The following is a 23394-nucleotide window of genomic DNA, read 5'->3' on the forward strand; positions in this document are numbered from 1 at the left end:
GTCGCTGAAAATGCATTGGAGACAGCATATGATCAACAAATCAGTATGTTTCATTTGTGAACATATAGACGAATGGCCAAATATATGCACTATAATTATCATTGACGAGCGTTTCGAATGACGTGAATGCACCGAGGAGCCTGAATGTGATGGTTTTACTACCACTAGACTGAAACCAATTTGGTTCCTGGTTCCTGGTTCCTACCCAAACAAAATGACTGCTGCATGGTAAATTTACTGCCTCCTATTGTTGTGATGGAGTATGAACTATTAAGATAAATATATTGGTTGCTGTAAAAACAGTATATTTAGTATTGCTCTCACATTGTAATATGTTCTATAGTTACAGTGTTGTGCTAATTAGCAAATCAACTTTAATTTGTTTATTTTACCTGAGAACACATTCTCATTTACAGGGGAACAGTTACAGGATGAATGAGCCAATTGTAAACTGGGGATGATTAGGTGATGGTATGAGGGTCAGGTTAGGAATTTAACCAGGACACCAGGGTTAACACCCCTACTCTTTTGATAAGTGCCATGGGATCTTTAGTGACCACAGAGAGTCAGGACACCCATTTAACATCCCATCCAAAATACAGCACCCTACACAGGGTAATGGCCCCAATCACTGCCCCAGGGTATTGGGATTTTTTTTTTTTTTTGAGCAGTGGAAAGGGTGCCTCCTACTGGCCCCCCAACACCACTTCCAGCAGCAGCTGGTCTCCCATCCAGGACCAAACCTGCTTAGCTTCAGAAGCAAAGCAGCAGTGGGATGCAGGGTGGTAAACTGCTGTTGGGATCATCAGCTAGATCCAGCAGGGGACAGATTTTTTCTTGAGGGGATGCTCAGGGGGCCGGTACAGCATTACAAATTATTTGTAGACTGCAATTTGACTGCAAGAATCCCTAACATATATAATATTTGACTTAAACATAATCATTTCAATCCTTGCTTACATTTGTATACAATCACTTATAGTATCTCTATTATGCATGGGAATACTTGGGAAAAGATTTCCAAAAAGTAAATAATTTGGAGGTGATTTCCTGATGTTTTTACAGTATTTTATGTCCAACAATGAACATTTGAAAAAATACAAATGTGTATTTATTTTTGCTCAGAAAAACCATTGGTTTCTAGTTGGGGAACACTGTGCTAGTGCATGTGGTATGTGATATAGCCTGTGCCTAATGCAACAGTGATCTCTTTTTCAGTGGTGATGTGTGGTTTCTAGGAGACTGCACAAGTGCAAGACATTACTTCCTTTTATGGCCAAACCTTTAAATGACATAGGCATCGACTTATCTCTCTGCCTTATCTTTCTGCCTTGAAACTCCATTATAAAGTGACATTTCTATTATCAGTTAGTGCACACTGTCATATACATATCACAACTAACGCCAAATAGTCTCATTTCAAACCTGATCATCAGCCGTACTATCCCATAGGCCTTAATTGCCCTTTCGTTATTTTAATGAAGGTTATCTGTGGTTGCTTGCTATATGCCTATGGCAAACACCAGTGGGTGTTTGTGTGCTATGGCCTTTGACAGACACACTTTGGGCTTTCTTGTATGCTCAGAAACGCACACACACTTTCACACTCATCATCATACGCTGCTGCTACTCTGTTCTTTATTTTACTCATATTATGATCTATCCTGATGCATAGTCACTTAACCCTGCCTTTGTGTACATATCTACCTCAAATACCCTGCACAGTGATCTGGTACTGGTACTTCCTGTATATAGCTCCACAGTGATCTGGTACTGATACTTCCTGTATATAGCTCCATTCTTGTGTATTTTATTCCTCTTGTGTTAATTATTATGATTTTTAACTCTGCATAGTTGGGGAGGGCTCGTAAGCATTTCACGGTCAAGTCTACACCCGTTGTATTTGGCGCATGTGACAACATTTGATTTGACAATATTATGCGATATTGCCTGCCGTCATTCTAACAACAGTATATGCATATTATTGAACAATGTTTTTAGTGCTCTCAGCAGGTCCAGAAAAGGTTTTCTCTCTTTTGATTTCTTACTAATTTCTTATCACCAATACTGGAGCAATGTGATGCCTTTGACTTATGTCCTTTGGTAGTCAGAGAATTCAATCAATTAAGAATGCGTCAGAATGTTTTTTTTCAAGTTTCCTCATTGGAAGTAATATTTTAGATAATGAACGCTACCACTCTGAAGCATGGCAAATAATGGTTTAATGTTTAACACTGTTCTTGTTTCTCATGTGTATCGACATGCTACTGTTGCTCTACAGGAAGTCAGGCCATTATAAATGGCTCCAAACGAGAGCGGTGTTGCAGATTTGTAGCTCACACCTCTGCAGACTTGCCCAAGTGACAAGAAAGAACCCACACAGAAAACCGAGTAGCACAGCTGCACGCACACACGCACGCACACACACACACAAATAATGTAAAAAAGCCAATGGTGAAACTAAGTCTCATTCCCTCTCTCTGTCTCTCTCTCTTTCTCTCTTTCATACACTCATACCTTCACAGACATACACCCAACAGGAAAGAAAACCAGAGTAAATGTAAATGAGCTTCACTGAGCATGCAACAGAGAGAGAAGAAAGAGACCAGAGGGAGGGGGGTTTAACTGGTGAGTGAAGAAGGAAGGTGAGAGAGAGTGTGGTGTGGTGTTTGTTCACCTCAGCAGGAACAGCAGTCAGTGGAGGGAGTTTGCGTCTGTGTGTGTGTGTGTTTGTGCCATGCCCCAGGAGTAATGGACTCCCAGAACCGGGCTGCACTGGACATCTCCACCCGGAACCCCCAGGAGGACTTTGAGATTCTGCTTCGGGTCGGTGGAGGCACCTATGGCGAAGTTTACAAGGTCAGAGATTAAAACAACTCACAGCCAGGACATTTTCAGAGAGTTTTATGCTACCTTGTTGTTGTGCTTTTAACTTTTTTGTCATGCTTCTAATGGTGGCCTGTGTTTCGAATGTCAATAGTCTGATTAACAGTAACATTTTCCATTTAAGATTGTATTTGTGGGGGCAGGCAATGGTTTGATTTCATGTAGGCCTAAATCATGTCTCAAGTAAATTAACCTTGTTGGATTATTTCATTCACATTCTCAGGGAATTTAGACTTCGTTTTTTTTTGTAATTCCTGTTAAGTGGTTTTAGAAAAATAGATTTTAGATGAACTTTTTTATATACAGGTTTCCTTTGTCTCTTCATCTTTCACTTATGGTTAATGAATATGGCCCTTTGTATGACCTAAAAGTGTATTACATTAAAGCACACTTGAATCACTCTTGCTTTATCTCAGTTCTGTTTCCTCAAATAGTGAAAGATTGGCTCATAGCTCACCAGGGAAAAGAGGTTGATCTGTTGTCTTTCTTCGGGTAACTAAGTCCTATACTCTTACCATGAGTTCAGTTGTGTTTATCTCTCACAGCTCAACCCCAGCCAGTTACACTGTGGCTTTGTATGTAGCAATTTTGTTCATGGGCAGAATGTCTTCTCAGTCAGTAACTGTGTTGGAACAAGACAAACTGTCACTGCTCTGGAGAATTCACCGTCCTAAAGACACATTTATTTTGACCACATTAGATACACAATGTGTTAACCTTGAATCAGGATAGGTGCGTAAAGGATGTGACCAGTAAGTGAGTTGGAACATCACATCCATTAAAACAAATACAGAAGCTTAATCATTGATATGCGTGGATGTTGGGAGGCAATATCAAACTGTATCCTGCAGTAACACTTGTTTTCTACAAGTTGCAAGGACACATTCTATTTCTTGAGTAAGTCATATTGTCGCCGGTCACAGAACTTTGCAGAAATGCAGTGTGCTTTGCACCTGTTTGAACACCACATGATGAGTGTGCTATTCAGCACCAGCCATGATCATTTCATTCAGTTGCTACGTGCCTTCTCTGTGCTGGACGCTAATGCTACAGTATAGGAACATTTGGTGCAAATTGTGTATCTTATGTGGAATGTATACCCTTTTCCAGGATCCTGATACACTCTACAATGTCAATAATGGTATTGTAGAAAAATGACAAAGATTTTACAATATCATGAGTGGCCTTACTGAACGAGCATAGGCAGAGTATGCCAGCTGCTGTGTTCAGGAGCTTGTCCAATGTACATCTGACTGATGCAAAGTCTGAGGGATATGGAGCTCACTTCCTCTCCAGAGAGAAATGGAGGCCATCGATAGATTCTGCTCTATTTTCACAGTACTTTGCATTTTTTCAACAACTTATGGTAGCAATGTCTGCAAACTGTTTTTTTTCTGCAAAGTGAATAAATACACATTCAAAGCACTGAAGCCACAAGGGCTTTCACAATAATACACTCACCCACAGGCACATACATGCAAGCCGACACACATACACACACATAGACACACACACACACACACACACACTTATCCACTCTCTAAAGCCTATGTGTTGATTCAACAAGCAGACAGAACACTGATGGAGACCTGCAGATGCGGCACTTTGCTTACCCACAGTGTCAAGGAAACAGGCCAGCCTTGAGTGAGCATTTTTGTATTTGTTAAAATTGTACCTTTATTTAACTAGCATGTGGGGAAGAGGAAGAACATGTTTGGTTTGCATGCTGTCTACGTTAAGTGTCTGGAGGGGCTGAGTTGGGGGCGGTCAAGGAAACAAAAATAAACACCAGAAAAATACCTGGACTTCTGCCAATGTTTGTCAATGTCTCATATGTTCATTATCGTGGCAAGTTGTTCTTGCTGGGCTACAACATGAAGCTCAGTAATTGAAAGAGCTGTGGGGTTTTATGCGTTTGTAACTTTGTACTTCTGCTTCGGCACACTGTTCTATGAAAGCAGAATACATTTTTGGGTACACAATTTAGCGAAGACTCTTTTTTTGAACTTCAACTCCTATCCTCTATCTAGGTTAAATCCATTTGAATTCAATCACTTTTTAATAGCACCCCTTTTGATTTGAACTAAACCTTCCATACATGCAGTATTTGCCCATTGTAGAAGTCGTCATAAAAGTGACTTTTTGGACCTGAATGCCAAAACATTCAAGAATAAAGGTGCTCAAAGTTGACCTATTTTGTATACCCCACCATACCATGAGACAGTGATCACTGGAAAAGATAAACAGTTGAGATGTATTTAATTTAAAAGCTTATGAAAAGGTTTGTCAAACAGTTTTGTAATTCCTTGAAAAAAACAGTTTTTATAACAATTTAATATTTTGATAACCTTAAATGTAAATGATCTAAAAACATGTAAATCTTTTTTTTCTTCTTCTCATATTTGCATATGTTGTAGCTTAGACCCTGTTTAACATCACCTGAGGTGTTTGTGTTGTGCCCACCATCAGTTGAGGCACAACATGCTCCTGAATACAGGGTAGGTGTCAAGTTTTGGCTGATAAATGTACTAAAATGGGAATAAAATAGAAATGTCTACTTTCAAATGGTACCACAAAGATGGTTGGAGGTCCACACATCATAGAATACCGTTTTTTAAATTATATATACTTACGTCAATCCTCCATAGGAAAGTATTGAAATCCTAGAAATATAGATGATAGAATAGACATTTAAGTTGACATTCGACCATGGGTGGACCAGCGGCCATCTTTGTGGTAGTAATTAGAAGTAGAAATGTAAATCTATTTAAATGTCAATGGTGTACCAGCTAAATTGCAGTCGTCTGAAGTGGTAGGTCCATTCTATGAAGAAGAAAAAAATCAATGATTGAAATGATGCCCACCCTCTATTCAAGAGCATGTTGTTTCTCAACCGATGGTGGGATCAACAACAAAAAACTCAGATTATGTATGGTAGGGTTTTAGCTACTACATATGGAAATATGAAACAAATCTGAGTTCATGTGTTTTTCAATAATTGACACTAAACGAAAATTTATGTCATAATCTTCATTTAAAAAATATTTTCCAAGAAGTTCTATAATAGTTTGACAACCTTGTTAGTAAGCTTTAAAATGACATCAAATTCCACCGTTTATCTTTTCCAGTGATGAAGACATGGATGACTCATAGTATGGTGGGGTATGCCATATTTGAGCACCTCTATCTCCTGAATGTTTTGGAATTCAGGTCCAAAAAGTATCTTTCTGACCACTTCTTCCATGGGCAAACATGTATGGATACTTTCAAAAAGTGGTTCAATTCAAATGGATTTACCCTCTATGGAAGTAGACTTGTTTTGTTTGTAAGCGGGGATCCTACTGATGTGACATTCAGAAGAACTACTTACACAATCTCAAGTTCTCCATGCAATAGAATTTATCCCGCAGGCTCAAATGCATTGACTCGTCATGTACCAAACTAAAAAGGACAGGATAAGGTTGAGTTTCCAATAAAATGCACTGACATGCTGTGCCAGGTGCAATCTTTGACAACAGGCCAGAAAGTGGAAATAAAGAAGTGAGAGAGTAATTGGTATTTATAGTATCTACACTTCACAAGAAATAGTGTGTGTGTGGGTGTGTCTGTGTGTGTGTGTGTGTGTGTGTGTGTGTGTGTGTGTGGACTTGTGTGGACGTGTTTAACTAGACTTGTAAAAGTCCCCACAAGAATAGTAAACAATTTTTTTTAACCAACTGGGGACATTTTGTTGGTCCCCACAAGGTCAAATGCTATTTCTAGGAAGTTGAGGGTTAACGTTAGAATTAGTGTTAGGGTTAGAATTAGGTTTAGGGTTAGGGTTAGTAGCTAGGGTTAGTTTTAGAGTTAGGAGCTAGGGTTACGTTTTTTGGGTTAGGGTTAGGCTTAAGGTTAATGTTAGGGTTAGGGGTTAATGAAAATAGGATTTTGAATGGGACTGAATTGTATGTCCCCACGAGGTTACACTGTAATGGTAAATGGTGACACGTGACCTTTAAGAGTGTCCCTGTGTTTGAACTTTTTGAACTCATAACATAACTTCCTCCCAGTGGTACTTCACAAAGTAGAACTGTAGATGACCTCTTACTTTTTGTTTGGCTGAATTATTTCTCCCTTACTCTTTCCCAAAGTTTCCCCAGTTAATGAGAAATCACAAATCAGCCTAACCTATACACACACACACACACACACACACACACACACACACACACACACACACACAAACTCCTCCGCCCAAAACATCTTCTGCATTCGCCTATTTTTATAGATTTAATTTGAGGGATCATAAGTCACTCATCATTATCGACTGCTGTGCTTCTTAAGACATTTATCCTCTATGAGTATAAGAGCTGGTGAGTGTCTGCATCTGTGTGGTGTCAATCTGTCAATAATGTCAGTGACGTCACCATGGAAACGGCCTGACTTCGATCACAATGTTTCCAGTGGTCTGTGAGAGGAGCACTGTTTGTTTTGTGGCTTTCCTTCAGTGACCATCTCTCTCCATTCAACCCAGCCCCCCGCCAGCTAACCCCGCCCTATTGTCTGCCTACTTTCCACTGTGCACACCCAGGGGCTTCAGTGGGGTCGGAAGTTTACATACACTTAGGTTGGAGTCATTAAAACTTGTTTTTCAACCACTCCACAAATTTCTATAGTTTGTTAATAAAGTATAGTTTTGGCAACTCGTTTAGGACATCTACCTTTTGCATGACACAAGTCATTTTTCAAACAATTGTTTACAGACAGATTATTTTACTTATAATTCACTGTATCACAATTCCAGTGGGTCAGAATTTTACATACACTACATTGACTGTGCCTTTTAAACAGCTTGGAAAAATCCAGAAAATTATGTCATGGCTTTAGAAGCTTCTGATAGGCTAATTGACATAATTTGAGTCAATTGGAGGTGTACCTGTGGATGTATTTCAAGGCCTACCTTCAAACTCAGTGCCTCTTTGCTTGACCTAAATGGGAAAATCAAAAGAAATCAGCCAAGACCTCAGAAAAAAACTGTAGACCTCCACAAGTCTGGTTCATCCTTGTGATCAATTTCCAAATCGCCTGAAGGTAACACGTTCATCTGTACAAACAATAGTACGCAAGTATAAACACCATGGGACCACGCAGCCATCATACGTTCTGTCTCCTAGAGATGAACGTACTTTGGTGTGAAAAGTGCAAATCAATCCCAGAACAACAGCAAAGGATCTTGTGAAGATGTTGGAGGAAACAGGTACAAAAGTATCTATATCCACAGTAAAACGAGTCCTATATCGACATAACCTAAAAGGCCGCTCAGCAAGGAAGAAGCCCCTGCTCCAAAACCACCATAAAAAAAGCCAGACTATGGTTTGCAACTGCACATGGGGACAAAGATCGTACTTTTTGCAGAAATGTCCTCTGGTCTGATGAAACCAAAATAGAACTGTTTGGCCATAATGACCATCGTTATGTTTGGAGGAAAAAGGGGGCGGCTTGCAAGCCAAATAACACCATCCCAACCGTGAAGCACGGGGGTGGCAACATCATGTTGTGGGGGTGCTTTGCTGCAGGAGGGACTGATGCACTTCACAAAATAGATGGCATCATGAGGTGGGAAAATCATGTGGATATATTGAAGCAACATCTCAAGACATCAGTCAGGAAGTTAAAGCTTGGTCGCAAATGGGTATTCCCATTTGTTGTGGCAAAATGGCTTAAGGACAACAAAGTCAAGGTATTGGAGTGGCAATCACTAAGCCCTGACCTCAATCCTATAGAACATTTGTGGGCAGAACTGAAAAAGTGTGTGCGAGCAAGGAGGCCTACAAACCTGACTCAGTTACACCAGCTCTGTCAGGAGGAATGGGTCAAAATTCACCATACTTATTGTGGGAAGCTTGTTGAAGGTTACCCGAAACGTTTGACCCAAGTTAAATAATTTAAAGGCAATGCTCCCAAATACTAATTGAGTGTATGTAAACTTCTGACCCACTGAGAATGTGATGAAAGAAATAAAAGCTGTGGTGATCCTAACTGACCTAAGACAGGGCATTTTTACTACGATTAAATGTCAGTAATTATGAAAAAATGAGTTTAAATGTATTTGGCTAAGGTGTATGTAATCTTCTGACTTCAACTGTATGTTTAGTGTTGTTGTGTCAACCATCAAACAGGGTCTCTCATTGGTGGTCTCTAGTGTATGTCGGGTGTGTGATTGGGCAATGCTGAAGTAAATAGGACAGGACTGTCCTGTTAGGTGTTTCCTCACAGCGGACCACAGATCTTTTTAGCACAGTAAACAAAACAGTGAACGCCACAGAAAAGCTACACCATATCAACTCTCAACAGATAATGAACACAATTTTTCAATGGAAAGTAATTGTCTCATAAACTCATAGACGCAACATGATCTGTCCTGAGGTCAGTAAATCAGGCTATGCTCCCCTTCCATAACAAGTCCACTGACTGATGCAGCTGTCTGTTACTCAGGCTCGGAACAAGCAGAACGGGGAGCTGGCAGCCATCAAGGTCATCAAGATGGAGCCAGGTAAAATAACCCCCCTTTGTTACTACAGATACTGGAGACCACACATGGGCTCAAATCAATTATTTAGATATACACTAGATGACTGATAGGGGGCGCTGTGTTGAAGCCACCATGCCTCCATCTTGGAATCTATAGAAATGCATTTATTAATGTCTATATTAATTTGACCATGTTTATTCTATTACAGACACCTTAATGCATACTTTAAATTATATTATGTGAGCTAAACATACAAATTAAAAAATATCTCTATATATTTTTTATCCTTAAAGTATGATTTTTTGAGATTACTAATGTTACTGTCCCCACTACAACAACAAAAAAATACTTAAATACATGTAATTTTGTCCTTGAAACATTTAATTGAAATACTGTAGAATTCCATTCATTCCTATGGAGGACAGCACCTACTGGGGAGTGCCAAGATGGCCGACCGGTGGCTTCGAAGCCTCTCAATGGCCAATACATAGCATCAGCAATCCAGGGTTTATATACATCATTGGTTCTCAAATACTATTTCATATCTTTCAAATACTTGGAGCGTTTGCTTTAACCTGTCTGGAGTACCAGGTGGGTGGAGTTTGGTCATTCTATACAGGCAAGCCTAATTGAGCACAAATGTAGTATTTGAAATGATTTCAAGTAGTATTTGAATCCAGGTCTGAAAGAAACAAACCTTTCAATACACATTGGTATCAGATTTCCGAGGTAATGCCGTTGTCAAATGTTACCGTTCCACAAAAAGAATTGGTTACAAACCAAGATGATGTTGTGGTGCTATATTGTGACATCATCTGGCATCCATATACATTGCAGTGTGGAACATGATATAAAATAATATGACATTTTCCCACACAGAGGAGGACTTCTCAGTAATCCAGCAGGAGATCGTCATAGTGAAGAGCTGCAAGCACCGCAACATTGTGGCCTACTATGGCAGCTATATACGGTGAGTGGGCACTGAGCAGGCCCTGCCACACACAGCCACATATCATACTCTAGTTGGAATGGGATGATACAGACTAACTGGGAATATTATCAGTTGTGATCATGATAAAGTTACTGGGAATATAAACCTTTAATGTGACAGATGCGTGTGTGTGACATGCGTGTGTGTTTCCAGGGCCAACACGCTGTCGATCTGCATGGAGTTCTGTGGAGGAGGCTCTCTCCAGGATGTCTACCATGGTGTGTGTGTGTCAGCTTAGGTTGATTTGTGATGTATTAACTGTGAAAACTCTGAGGAGGAAGGTGAAATTGTTAGACTAACAGAAGGTGAGAGGTGATCTACAGTATGTGTGGATGAAAGAGATATAAAGCTGTTTAATCAGGCTTTGACTACAGATCAGTCTCACAACCAGCAGGATTTACTCTGTGAAGTACCTCTGGCAGGAAGTTTTGTCACGTTAGGACGTGCACAAAGTTCAAACACAGCAACACTCTTAAAGGTCACCTACACTCTTGTAAAAAAAAAAGAAGGTGCTATCTATAACCTAAAAGGGTTCTTCAGCTGTCCCCGTAGGAGGACCTTTTGAAGACTATTTTGGGCTCCATGTAGAACCCTTTCTACAGAGAGTTCTACATGGAACCAAAAAGGGTTATCCTATGAGGACAGCCGAAGATCCCTTTTGGAACACTTTTTTTCTAAGAGTGTATCACCATTTACCATTACGCTGAAAAAACCCCTCCGCCCAAAACATCTTCTGCATTCGCCGATTTTCATAGATTTAATTTGAGTGATCATAAGTTACTCATCATTATCGACTGCTGTGCTTCTTATGACATTTGTCACATGGTCTTCCAGAGTAATGTGTGTGGGCGTGTGTGTGGGTGAACTGGAGCAGATTACGATCTACAACTGTAACAGAGTTTATAAAACAGTGTCCTACTTCACACCCTCTTTTCTCTCCCTCTAGTGACCGGACCTCTCTCTGAGCTTCAGATTGCATTTGTCTGCAGGGAGATGTTGCAGGTTAGATCACTCATATCACACATTACAATATAGCATGGATAACATGTCACTTGGCTGTTTTAGGTAATAGTTTTGATATCTCCAGCTTTGATATCAACACGTAACAGTGTTCTAACTGTCTACCTGCAGGGTCTGGATTACTTACATGGCCAGAAGAAGATTCACAGAGACATAAAGGTGAAATGAACAGGTTTGACTCCCTAATCTGCTGGGATGAGTCATGCCTCTATAACGGTTATGAATGGCCCATAGGGGCAGGAGCCTATCTCCTGTTTCAGTAGCATGAGTCAACTTGATGTACTAGTACACCTCCTAGACAGGACGCTAGTCTGTCACTAAGGGCCGTTCTGGCTGAGACAAGGCTTGCTTTAAGTTATGATGCAATGTTTGTTGTGTTTTCATGCTGTCCAGACAGCATATACTATACACATTGCTCTGTCGTGATGGCTTTTGTCTCTTCTTCCTGTTGTCCAGGGTGCCAACATCCTTCTGAATGACCTTGGAGAGGTGAAGCTAGGTGTGTGACTGTGAAGCCCTAGTACTTATCAGGAAGTAAATAATGACACCGAAATCATACATTTTCTGTCCTCACATTAAACAAGTGACGCATTTATCTGGCTGTTTAGCGGACTTTGGGATTTCGGCACAGATCACGGCTACTCTGGCACGGCGGATGTCCTTCATCGGGACTCCTTACTGGTGAGGTTGAAGGTCAAATGAGTCCCCTCCCTTTGGCTCTTCTTGAGGTTGTATCTGATGTCAGATGGTCTTGATGTTGATGGTAGCGGTTGCGGTTGCCCGTGTCTTCCAGGATGGCGCCAGAGGTGGCTGCCGTGGCGATAAAGGGGGGTTACAACGAGCTGTGTGACATGTGGTCTGTAGGAATCACTGCTATCGAGCTGGCTGAGCTGCAGCCCCCATTGTTCGATGTGCACCCACTAAGGTAAGGTAATCACACACACACACACACACACACACACACAAATCATTCCTCTCACACACACAACATTCTTTCTTACATTCACACTCCCCGCAGAAAGAATCAAGACGTTCCTCTTTCTACACCCCCTTATGTTCCAGTTGTATGTATATTCATGCCTGACCTTTACGCACATGCCGTTTACCCACTTTTTTACGTTTCATTTCACCTTTATTTATACAAATAAGTCAATTAAGAACTCATTCTTAGTTACAATGTCGACCTGTGATGACACACATCCACAAAAACACACAGACAGACAGACACACAAACCTCACATCAAAGTCTTGTCTTATCTCAGGGTGCTGTTCCTCATGTCCAAAAGTGGCTACCAACCTCCTAAACTAAAGGAAAAGGCCAAATGGTATGCAGTAAAACCATTACTATCCACCTGGGCTGTGGCAATGATACCTGTATTCTTTAATTCCGTCAATTAATCTAGTCTGTAATATGCAGTTGGTTAAAACAACAGTATTTCTTCCACCACTTTCATGTTAGGTCCTCGATTTTCTATAACTTTGTCAAGGCAATGCTGATCAGGAACACTAAGAAGAGACCCAGTGCCTCAAAGATGCTGACAGTGAGTAAACCTCAAGAAACACAGAGAATGTCTCTCTTCTCTGCTCGATCTCACTCACTCACCCACCGATTCTCTTTCTCCTTCCCTCACTTTTCTTCAAATGCACTAGCTACAATAGTGAAAGTGGGCAGTAAGATCACAGGAGTGCAGCAGAGTAGACTGTCTGACCTGTACAACAGAGAAGGGGTGAGAAAGGAAGAATCCATCCTGTCTGACTGTTCCCACCCCCTACAACATGAGTTCCAGGTCCTACCCTCTGGCTCCCAGTTTAGATCCCCCACTTTTAAGACTAACAGGTCCAAACACTCCTTCACCCTTATGGCCATTGCCCTTTTCAATACAGGGAAGAGAAGGAGGTAGGCTAGGGATGATGATGTTGAGGATGACGACCGTGATATGTTGTTGATGATGGTGGTGTTGACGTTGATGATGTTTTTTTTTGTTTTTGCCGGCACGTTGTTGATATATTGTTGACTAGATGATCTGAAAATGCACTGAGCACTTTACTTATTAGGTGACTTTGGCTTGCTATACTTTTGTGCTGCTGCTAATGTCAATCACTAGTAGGCCTATTGTATACACTCAGTATACCAAACATTAAGAATATGGTACTGATATTGAGTTGCACTCCTTTTTGCGCTCAGAACAGCCTCAATTATTTAGGGAAAGGTGTCGAAAGAGTTCCACAGGGATGCTGGCCCATGTTGACTCCAATGCTTCCCACAGTTGTGTGAAGTTGGCTGGATGTCCTTTGGGTGGTGGGCCATTCCTGAAACACACCGGAAACTGTTGAACGTGAAAAACCCAGCAGCGTTGCAGTTCATGCCACAAGGCCTAAAAATCCTTATTTAACCTGTCTCTTCCCCTTCATCTACACTGATTGAAGTGGATTTAACAATTGACATCAATAAGGGATCATAGCTTTCACTTGGATTCACCTGGTCAGCCTATGTACACTCAGTGTATGTGTCTATTGATGGCTGCCCTATGACTTCATGTACTAGCCCACAAATAAAGTTGAAACTTGGGCTCATCTATTCATCTCTTGTAATCACTGTACGCCTTTTTGTCTCCTTGATATCCCCCCCCCCTCTCTCTCTCTCTCTTTCTTTCTCTCCCTATCTCTCTCTGTCTCTCTCTGTTTCTCTCTCTTCCTGCAGCACCTGTTTCTGACCCAGACGTGTCTGAGACAGGATCTGATCTTGGATCTGCTGGAGAAGCTGCGTCACCCTGAGAAACTGAAGCCCTCGCTGCCATCTGAGGAGGAAGACGTGGAGGTCAGAGCATCACACACATACCCTCCACAATCAAACACACACACACTGTAATATCATATAGTAATATACTTTGTATACACAATACACATGAATGATACATATCAATAAACATGATCACACATTGTAAAAGACATGTAAAATGTAAGAATGCAGTACTCATGGCTTTATGGTGATATCTCCTATAGGTTGTGGTACCCGGCTCCCTGAGAAGGATCTACTCCATTAACAGACACAACCAGGCAGAGAGAACCAACTCTGACATCAGCTGTGAGATATATATATATATATATATATATAATTATTATTTTCCTTTGTGAACCTGTCCAGGAAATGTACTCGGTTGTATAGATGTGCGACTAATCACTGGATTTGTGTGTGTGTGTGTGTGTGTGTTATCAGTGGAGCAGCTCTACACCAGGAGGCCAGTAAAGACAGCCTCACCAGAAGCAATGGTAAGTGTGTGTGTGTGTATGAGTGTATATGAGTGTGTGGGCAGTGGTGGAAAAAGTACTCAATTGTCATACTTGAGTGAAGATACCTTAATAGAAGGTTACTCAAGTAAAAGGGAAAGTCAGCCAGTAAAATACTACTCGAGTTAAGTAGTACTTTAAAGTATTTTTTTACTTAATACATTGCATAAAAAAACATGAGCTAGCGGCACACCCAGAATAATAGTGCTGACTAACGGCGAATAAACTATAAACTATCAAAATAAAGGAATTTATTATACATGGAGTGTGTGACTTTCTTTCTTTTGATAGTTTATACTTAAGACTTTACACCACTGTACCTGTGGTGTATCCATGCCTGTGTACCATTGTGCTTCCTAGTGTGGATACAAATGTAGGCCTGCGTATCTTATTGATCAGAGTCTTCTGTCATTGTCTTTCTGTACTTCAGGTACGGTCTACAGTGCAGTGGCACACACTGGGATCCACTGGCAGCGACAAGAGCCTAATTAGGTATGGTGATTACTGCTCAGCAAACCAATAACACACTGACTGATGTCTCCATCATCTCCAAGTCTTCAACTTACAGGACAAATTATCCTATGGGTTGTTGTGTGTTGATCTCCTTCCCTTTCTCTCATCCCCATAGAGACCAATGCATGGACTCAGATGATGACTATGATGACGTGGACATGTAATCACAACGCACACTTGACTATTCATTCATTAGTTTATTGAAATATCTTCAGTTGTACATTTATCTGAGCTGTTTGACAACCCTCTCTCCCTTCTCTCTATCTTCTTTCCACAGTCCGACCGTCTGCACCAGAGGGTAAGCAAGCCTACTGAGACTTACTTCACCCATTCACTCTCATCTGTATTTCTGAGCCCATATTCACACAGTCCCAAAGTAGGAGTGCTGATGGATCAGCACCACCTCTCTTATCCATTATGATAAAACTGATCCTAGATTAGCACTCCTACTCTGAGACACTTTAGTGAATACCATTCCGGATGTACACTCTTAGAAAGAAGGGTTCCAAAAGGGTTCTTCGGATAATCCTTTTTGTAAAGGGTTCTAGGTGGAACCAAAAAGGGTTCATCAAAGGGTTCTCCTATGACAAATAACCTTTTTATTTTGAGTGTACTGTATTTCTCGGTTGGGATGGAGTGGATGGACTTCGCTCAACATCATTGTCTTTACCATGGTTAGGTTCTGAACAAATGGAGTAAAAACTCAAAGACAACTAGTACAAAGCTCAAACCAAGTTTATTCACCCACTGGGACAAACAGCTGTCTTATACACATGTCACGCTTCACATATCACTGTTGTTGACAACACACATAACCAAAATTATTCACAATTGTCTCCCTATTTCCGCATAATCTGTCACAGTTCCCCGCCCCAATAGGGCATAAACCAACCTCTCTCCTTATTGCTACTGCTAAGACACATAAATCATGATCAAACAACGTTTGAATATCTTGGATGGGGCTCTCATCCAGAACTTATAGGCAACCTTATATCACCATCCACATTCCCACTCACTGACAATGTTTCATCAGCACAGATATTCTCAGATATTTCCTATTCTCCATGGTATGCATTTCTGTCCTTTGTCCTTCTAGATGGGCTACTTCTCTACAACCTTTCGTACTAGTACACAAGCATGATAATTTATCCATACACACGCACACTCTACGGCCTCACGGCCACCACGGCTGGGACTTTCGTCCCAACTACGGATCTTGCAGGAGAACAACCCCACTAGGGACCTATCCTTACGGAAACTACCCTACACTGTAGTGTCACCCACGGATCTCGAGGAGAACCAGCTCCACTCAGGACCTATCCTTACGGAACCTACCCTACACCAAATATTTACGACTGGTCATTACACAATGAGCCTACTGAATAAACTCAGGCTTTCTAGGTCCGTATCCTATAATTGGTTCAGCCTACGGCTCTCATCTTCCCAAGATGTCAGAATGAATGGTAAAAGTTATAGGAACTGTGCCTACCTTGTTTTTGGTGCCGGCTCCTGTTTCACTGATTCCGGACTCTCTAGTTCGACTGTAAATCGTGGTGAATCCTGCCGACAATGTCAACTGTTATGTTCTGAACAAACAGAGTAAAAACTCACGGACAACTAGTAAAAAACTCAAGGCAAGTTTATTCACCCACTGGGTCAAACAGCTGCAAAGACATGATTACACAAGCACATATATGCATACCCCCCTACTAGGAGTCAACTCCTTGTACATCAAGACAGCCCTCTGTTGCCAGTCAGTGTTATGAAATGTAATATTTTAAATGGTATATAACTGCCTTAATGTTGCTGGATCCCAGGAAGAGTAACAAAGCAGCAGCTAATGGGGATCCTTAATAAATACAAACACAAATGGGACAAAATAGGGTTGGCATAGAATGGTGACAACATTCAACTATATTTTAGTCTCCAAATGTTTATTGAAAACATAAATACATTTGCACAATGAGCACTTGATGTCTCTCAAATACATCGTTGCAGTTGTTGGTTAGCTAGCTAGCGAATTTTTGCCAACCCTTAGGAAAAAAGATTGTGGTCAGAGTGCAGTATAACTGCAGTACGCTACAAATACTGTGTCCAAAATAACACTGTTTTCTTTTGCAGTGTAACTGCAGTTACAGTGCAGTATAACTGCAGTTCAACTACAGTACACTGAAGTTGATGCGCACATCATTTTCGTGACATTGTCAGTCGACCCGTCTATATAAGAGCTGCATGGGAAAAGAGATCCGAAGATTTGGATGAAAACAACAATCTGAAACACTGAACTATTTCTGTTTCTCCCTGAACAGTGTAACAATCCCACGAGATGACATCCCACCCCCACTCCCTCCTAAGGTAAACAAACACTACATTTTCTAAACTATGGCCATTCTTACCTCTACATATCCCATGTGTCTATGAATATAGTGTTGACATAGCCTACAGCATAAAGTTGATTAAAGCCACAATTCCAGTGCTTCATATTCCTACGCAGTGGTGGAAAAAGTACCCCATTGTCATACTTGAGTAAAAGTAAAGATACCTTAATAGAAAATGACTCAACAAAGTCATCCGTTAAAATACTACTTCAGTAAAAGTCTAAAAGTTAAATATACTTAAGTATCAAACGTAAAAGTATAAATCATTCAAAATTCCTTACAGTAAGCAAACGAGACAGCACCATTTTCATGTTTTTTTATTTTTTATTTACGGATAGCCAAGGGCACACTCTAACACTCAGATATAATTTACAAACTAATAATTTGTGTTTAGTGAGTCCGCTAGATCAGAGGCAGTAGAGATGACTAGGGTTGTTCTCTTGATAAGTGTGTGAATTGGACCATTTTCCTGTCCTGCTAAGCATTCAAAATGTAACGAGTACTTTTGGGAGTCAGGTAAAATGTATGGAGTAAAAAGTTTTTTAGGAATGTAGTGAAGTAAAAGTAAAAGTTAGCCAAAATATAAATAGTAAAGTATTGTACAGATACCCCCCAAAAACTACATAAGTAGTACTTTAAAGTATTTTTACTAAGTGTACTTTACACCACTGTGCCCACACAGCCCAAAGTTTGTCACAGTTCAGAGGAGATTGTGACAGGAGAGGACGAACGTGGCCAGACACTTCACTCCCTCTACGCCCCCTCGCCCCTCCTCCGGACCTCTAGTGCCACCCACACACGCCCCGTCCCCCGTCCGCGCTCCCAGCGAAACGTCAACTCCGGTGAGTGTCAGCTCCACACTTATCCCTATTTGTTACCTACAGTTACCGTTATAGGATCTTCATTTGATAGCCCTGTTGTCCCTTCTGAATTGTATACCATATACAGTGAATGACCTTTGACCTATGACATTTACCCTGAAGCACATCTTCTCCATGCTCTCTAATGTACAGTAACAACATGATTGTGTCCCCTGTAGACCCTGTTTCCTTCCCATTACACATAACAGACAGACCAGCGGACCTCCAACCACCTGAGCTGCCCCCCAAGAAAGACAGGAGAAGGAGACAGCCCCCCCAGGTATGGATGGGACCAGGAAGTAAAACAGCATTTCATTCCAATATGCATGTTTAGAGTATGTGTCTGTTTTCTGTTGCAGGATCCAGTTGAATGTGCCAGCCCTGTGCTGAAGAAACCTCCAGTAAGTTTGTCCACCAGTCTCATGAGTATGTTGCTCTACATCTTACGACAGTTACTGTAACTCTGTATTGATGCACTGAGACGTACTCACACCTTTATCTGGAACACTATACACACACTACGAACAATGACAGTGACTCCTGGGCCCATATTTATAAAGAGTCTCAGACTAGAAGTACTGATCTAGGATATGTTTTGTTTTGTTTATCATAATGATTCTGATGATATGGACACGGGGTAACTGATCCTAGATCAGCTCTCCTACACGGAAACAGTTTATGAATATGGGGTCCTGTTCTCCACCTCGTCTCTAGGTGTACTTTAAGAAAGTATTCCATGGCTGTCCGTTGAAAGTGAATTGTTCAACGTCGTGGGACCATCCGACAACCAAAGACCACCACCTGATCCTGGGAGCAGACGAGGGGATCTACACCCTCAACCTGAACAGCTCAGAGGCCACCATGGAGCTGGTGAGAATCTGCTCTAATGTCTTTCTATGTCAGCAGTGAGGCTAGATCTGGTCCCGTGTTGAACGTGTCCTAAGACCCTGGACCAGAGCTACAGTGAGGCTAGATCTGGTCCCGTGTTGACCGTGTCCTAAGACCCTGGACCAGAGCTACAGTGAGGCTAGATCTGGTCCCGTGTTGAACGTGTCCTAAGACCCTGGACCAGAGCTACAGTGAGGCTAGATCTGGTCCCGTGTTGAACGTGTCCTAAGACCCTGGACCAGAGCTACAGTGAGGCTAGATCTGGTCCCGTGTTGAACGTGTCCTAAGACCCTGGACCAGAGCTACAGTGAGGCTAGATCTGGTCCCGTGTTGAACGTGTCCTAAGACCCTGGACCAGAGCTACAGTGAGGCTAGATCTGGTCCCGTGTTGAACGTGTCCTAAGACCCTGGACCAGAGCTACAGTGAGGCTAGATCTGGTCCCGTGTTGAACGTGTCCTAAGACCCTGGACCAGAGCTACAGTGAGGCTAGATCTGGTCCCGTGTTGAACGTGTCCTAAGACCCTGGACCAGAGCTACAGTGAGGCTAAGCGTATTGTTTGAGAGACTAAGCTCATGCTACAGTATGACTGTACAATTCAGTAAAATGGATGTTATAGCTGCAGTATTGCATTTTGCTTTGATATTGCTTGTAATCTCTACCTAACTTGAAAACCATTGAAATGTTCTCATTGCCCGAATCTCTCCTGCAGCTCTATCCAGGAAAGTGCAGCTGGGTTTACACCATTAGTAATGTCCTCATGTCAATATCAGGTGAGATCTGCAAGCCATAGACATTCTACAGTACTAACATCTGTCAAATAAATAGACTGAAATGTGTGTGTGTGTGTGTGTGTGTGTGTGTGTTTTCGCCCACAGGTAAGTCATCCCAGCTCCATTCTCACTTACTGAAGGAGCTGTGTGAGCAGGCCCGAAAGGAGCAGCGAATGGTGGCCTTGCCAACCCACAGACTATTGCCTAGGTAACCCTACAACTCATACGCTAGTGCTGCGTCTTATTCATCAGTGAACACCGTAGCAAAGCCTTTCCCAACAGAAAAGCCTAACAAGCATTTCTTATTCTTATTTCTTATTAAGTTCAGTAGTAGTCCCACCCCTATTTCGGCCCGTTTCCTTCCGCTTCGTTATTAGTGAATACAACCCTGGTGTTTGTTGTTGATTATAACAATGTCTCCCCCTGTAGTTAGTATTACATATCAACATACATTTTCTTTCTTATTTGCAGGAAGTTTTCGGTGTCATGTAAGATACCGGACACCAAAGGCTGCAAGACCTGCTCAGTGGGTGAGAAAAGAGAAGTTGAGAAGTTCTGTTTAGCTTGATAACTAAAGGGTTCAGGCGGTTTGGTCACTGAACTTCAGTTGTAACACGAGTGGGTTTGAAGTCAATGTTGATTTAGATCAATGTGTCTGCTAAATGACTGTTATACTAGAATGCTGAGGTCTTCTTCTGTCCCGTCCCCCTTGCTCCATGCAGCCAGTAATGTGCAGCAGGGCTGTGTGTTCCTGTGCTGTGCCCTGGAGACCAGTGTGGTACTCCTGCAGTGGTACGAGCCCATGCATAAGTTCATGCTCATCAAGGTGAGTACACACAGGATCCCACAGCATCCCTTCTCATCATCCTGCTGCCCACTGTCTTCCTGGGTTCTTCAGTAGGACACATCATAGCAAAACAGTTTGCAAAATATCTTATTGGATAAGTTCAGATAATTGCTCACTGTTTCACACCGTTTCAAATAGTTTTCTCCCTACTAGAGACAACCCTGTAGTCACGTCTACTGTCACAGCTGTCAGACCCTGACTACTTCCCTGACTACTTCCCTGACTGTGTATTTGTCCCCTGCAGCACTTTGACTTCCCCCTGCCCAGTCCCCTGCATGTGTTTGAGATGATGGTGGCACCGCAGCAGGAGTACCCTTTAGTGTGTATTGGGGTACACAGGGGTCCCAGTCCTGAGCAGCCCATTCAACTGGACAACATGAACCTCAACTCCAACACCTCTTGGTTCACCAACACTGGCTTAGGTATTATGAACTGAACACATCCCAGAGCATGCTTGTTTCTATGAACATACTGTCCAATGGAATTGTGAGCTTTGTTCTTAGTTTGGACCAATCTTACAGTTGTGTTGTAACTGTGTGTTTGTGTTCCAGAGAGCCGGTGTTCTGACACAGTGCAGGTGAACCAGCTGGACTGTAACACTCTGCTGGTGCTCATTGAGAGTAAGTCATGTTGTTAACATCACCATCCACAGGAAGAGTAGGCTAGTTACAGACCAAGTCTGTTTAAACCCCTGAATGACGGTGTCTCTATTAATCTATATGAGGAAAATGAAATTTGTAGGAAGGGCTAATGTGTGTGTACCTCTCTCGCCTTTGAATAGATTCAGTACATATTGTGGACCTGGAGGGGGTGCAGAGGAGCCACCGGATAATTCAAGCTGAGACTACTTTCACTTTTGATGTGGAAGCTGTAGGTAAGAAGGGGAGGAGTAGAGGAGCATGGTCATCATGATAAATCATTGTGAGGTTTGATGGGTGTGTGTGTGGGGGGGGTATTGGGAGACGGAGGACCTAATGCACATTCTCTCCGTCTGTCCGGTTCAGTGTATTTTGAGAACACTCTGCTGGCTGTTTGGCGTCATGGCTGGCAGAGAAGAGGAGAGGGCCCATACGTACTGCAGGAGATCACAGACCCCAAGAAGACCTTCCGTCTAGTGGGATCAGACCGGTATGTGTGCCTGTATAGTTCCATGGGATACACACTCACACACACAATCAAGTAAATATTGTTTTGATTAACACATTAATAACCCCCTGCAGGATAGTTGTCATGGAGACACGGCAGAGTGAGGATAATTCTGGGCTCTGTAACCTGTACATCCTGGAGATTGCAGAGAACTATGTCCCAGTACCTTGAGAACTCTAGCACATGGGACCAATCTCAAGGTAGCACCACTGTGAACACTCCAAGCAGCAGCCATGGCACTGTGTCCATGCCCAACAACACTGCTGTGCTGCTGGTTTAAAGGAGCACAGACAGAATTCATCCCTCACAATCTAGGAGCAGATGGAGTGCTTCCACTGCCAGCCCACACAGGCAGTGTGCCTAGACACACATGTGCATTCATTCTTCCACAAATACCTATTTATCCTGTAACAGTACTACAGTACTTGACCTCTGCTGCAACCTGGTCTCAGAGCATTTCGTATTATTCTGTATGTGAATCAGATTATTCTGTATGTGAATCAGAGACACTCCGTTTGGTATGATATGTTATGTTTCGTATGGTATGTATTAATTTATGGATTTCCATCACCCATTTCATATGTTACAAATTACAATTCATATTATATGTTATGAATTTCCAAATGTATAATGTGTTACGAATTTGTGAAAATGTACAATATGTAGCGCATTTGCAAAATGTATGATATGTTACGAATTCTAGCTAGGGGGCGAACATTAGTTAGTTAGCTTGCTAACGTTAGATAGGCTAGGGGTTAGGGTTAAGGTTAAGTTTAAGAGTTAGTTTAAAGGGTTAAGGTTAGGGTTATGGGAAGGGTTAGCTAATGTGCTAAATGGTTGCAAAGTAGCTAAAAAGTAGTAAATCGTTGAAAAGTTGCTAATTAGCTAAAATGCCAAAGTTATCTGAGATGATATTTGAAATCGCAACCTTTGGGTTGATAGATGTTTGGGTTATAAGCCTACCCATCCACCCCACTTTCATTTTTGCCTTTTGTAACAATCTGTTTTATGTAACCATACCAAACGTAATATGGCATACTAATTTGAGTGTCCCGGAATTAAGTTCACTATATTACGTCTACTCTGAGACCAAACTGTCTTTTTTCATCCTCAGGCTCACAGACACAAAAGGGCTCACACACACTTCCCATCACAATCTATTCAAATAAATGGGGAACATTACTCAATAAAGATCTTCCAAGTCTGATTTATTTTTCATAATACTGTAATGTCAACAAGTGGCCAAATGGTTTCACAGTGCATGAAAGTGTTTTTGGAGTGCCATAAAGTTTAA

At 41.7% G+C, this 23394-nt stretch overlaps 1 protein-coding gene across 1 annotated transcript; it reads left to right on the forward strand.

Moving 5' to 3' along the window:
* The first annotated feature begins 22 nt into the window (after nucleotides 1–22).
* Nucleotides 23–22853, forward strand: LOC112267381 (mitogen-activated protein kinase kinase kinase kinase 5-like). Its single transcript, XM_042297244.1, has 32 exons — nucleotides 23–228; nucleotides 2526–2859; nucleotides 9361–9418; nucleotides 10277–10367; nucleotides 10542–10606; nucleotides 11335–11390; nucleotides 11520–11567; nucleotides 11865–11907; nucleotides 12017–12089; nucleotides 12202–12333; nucleotides 12671–12733; nucleotides 12868–12949; nucleotides 14110–14226; nucleotides 14412–14493; nucleotides 14626–14678; nucleotides 15127–15188; nucleotides 15325–15369; nucleotides 15487–15507; nucleotides 17519–17564; nucleotides 18270–18429; nucleotides 18627–18727; nucleotides 18807–18848; nucleotides 19162–19317; nucleotides 20047–20107; nucleotides 20213–20315; nucleotides 20579–20637; nucleotides 20830–20933; nucleotides 21199–21376; nucleotides 21506–21574; nucleotides 21736–21828; nucleotides 21959–22082; nucleotides 22175–22853. Exons 2-32 carry the CDS (start codon nucleotides 2752–2754, stop codon nucleotides 22269–22271), a joined length of 2592 nt encoding a protein of 863 aa, XP_042153178.1. The 5' UTR covers nucleotides 23–228; nucleotides 2526–2751; the 3' UTR covers nucleotides 22272–22853.
* Nucleotides 22854–23394: the final 541 nt, after the last annotated feature.

This window comes from Oncorhynchus tshawytscha, linkage group LG14, assembly GCF_018296145.1.
Source record: "Oncorhynchus tshawytscha isolate Ot180627B linkage group LG14, Otsh_v2.0, whole genome shotgun sequence".
In the NCBI taxonomy this organism is placed as follows: domain Eukaryota; kingdom Metazoa; phylum Chordata; class Actinopteri; order Salmoniformes; family Salmonidae; genus Oncorhynchus; species Oncorhynchus tshawytscha.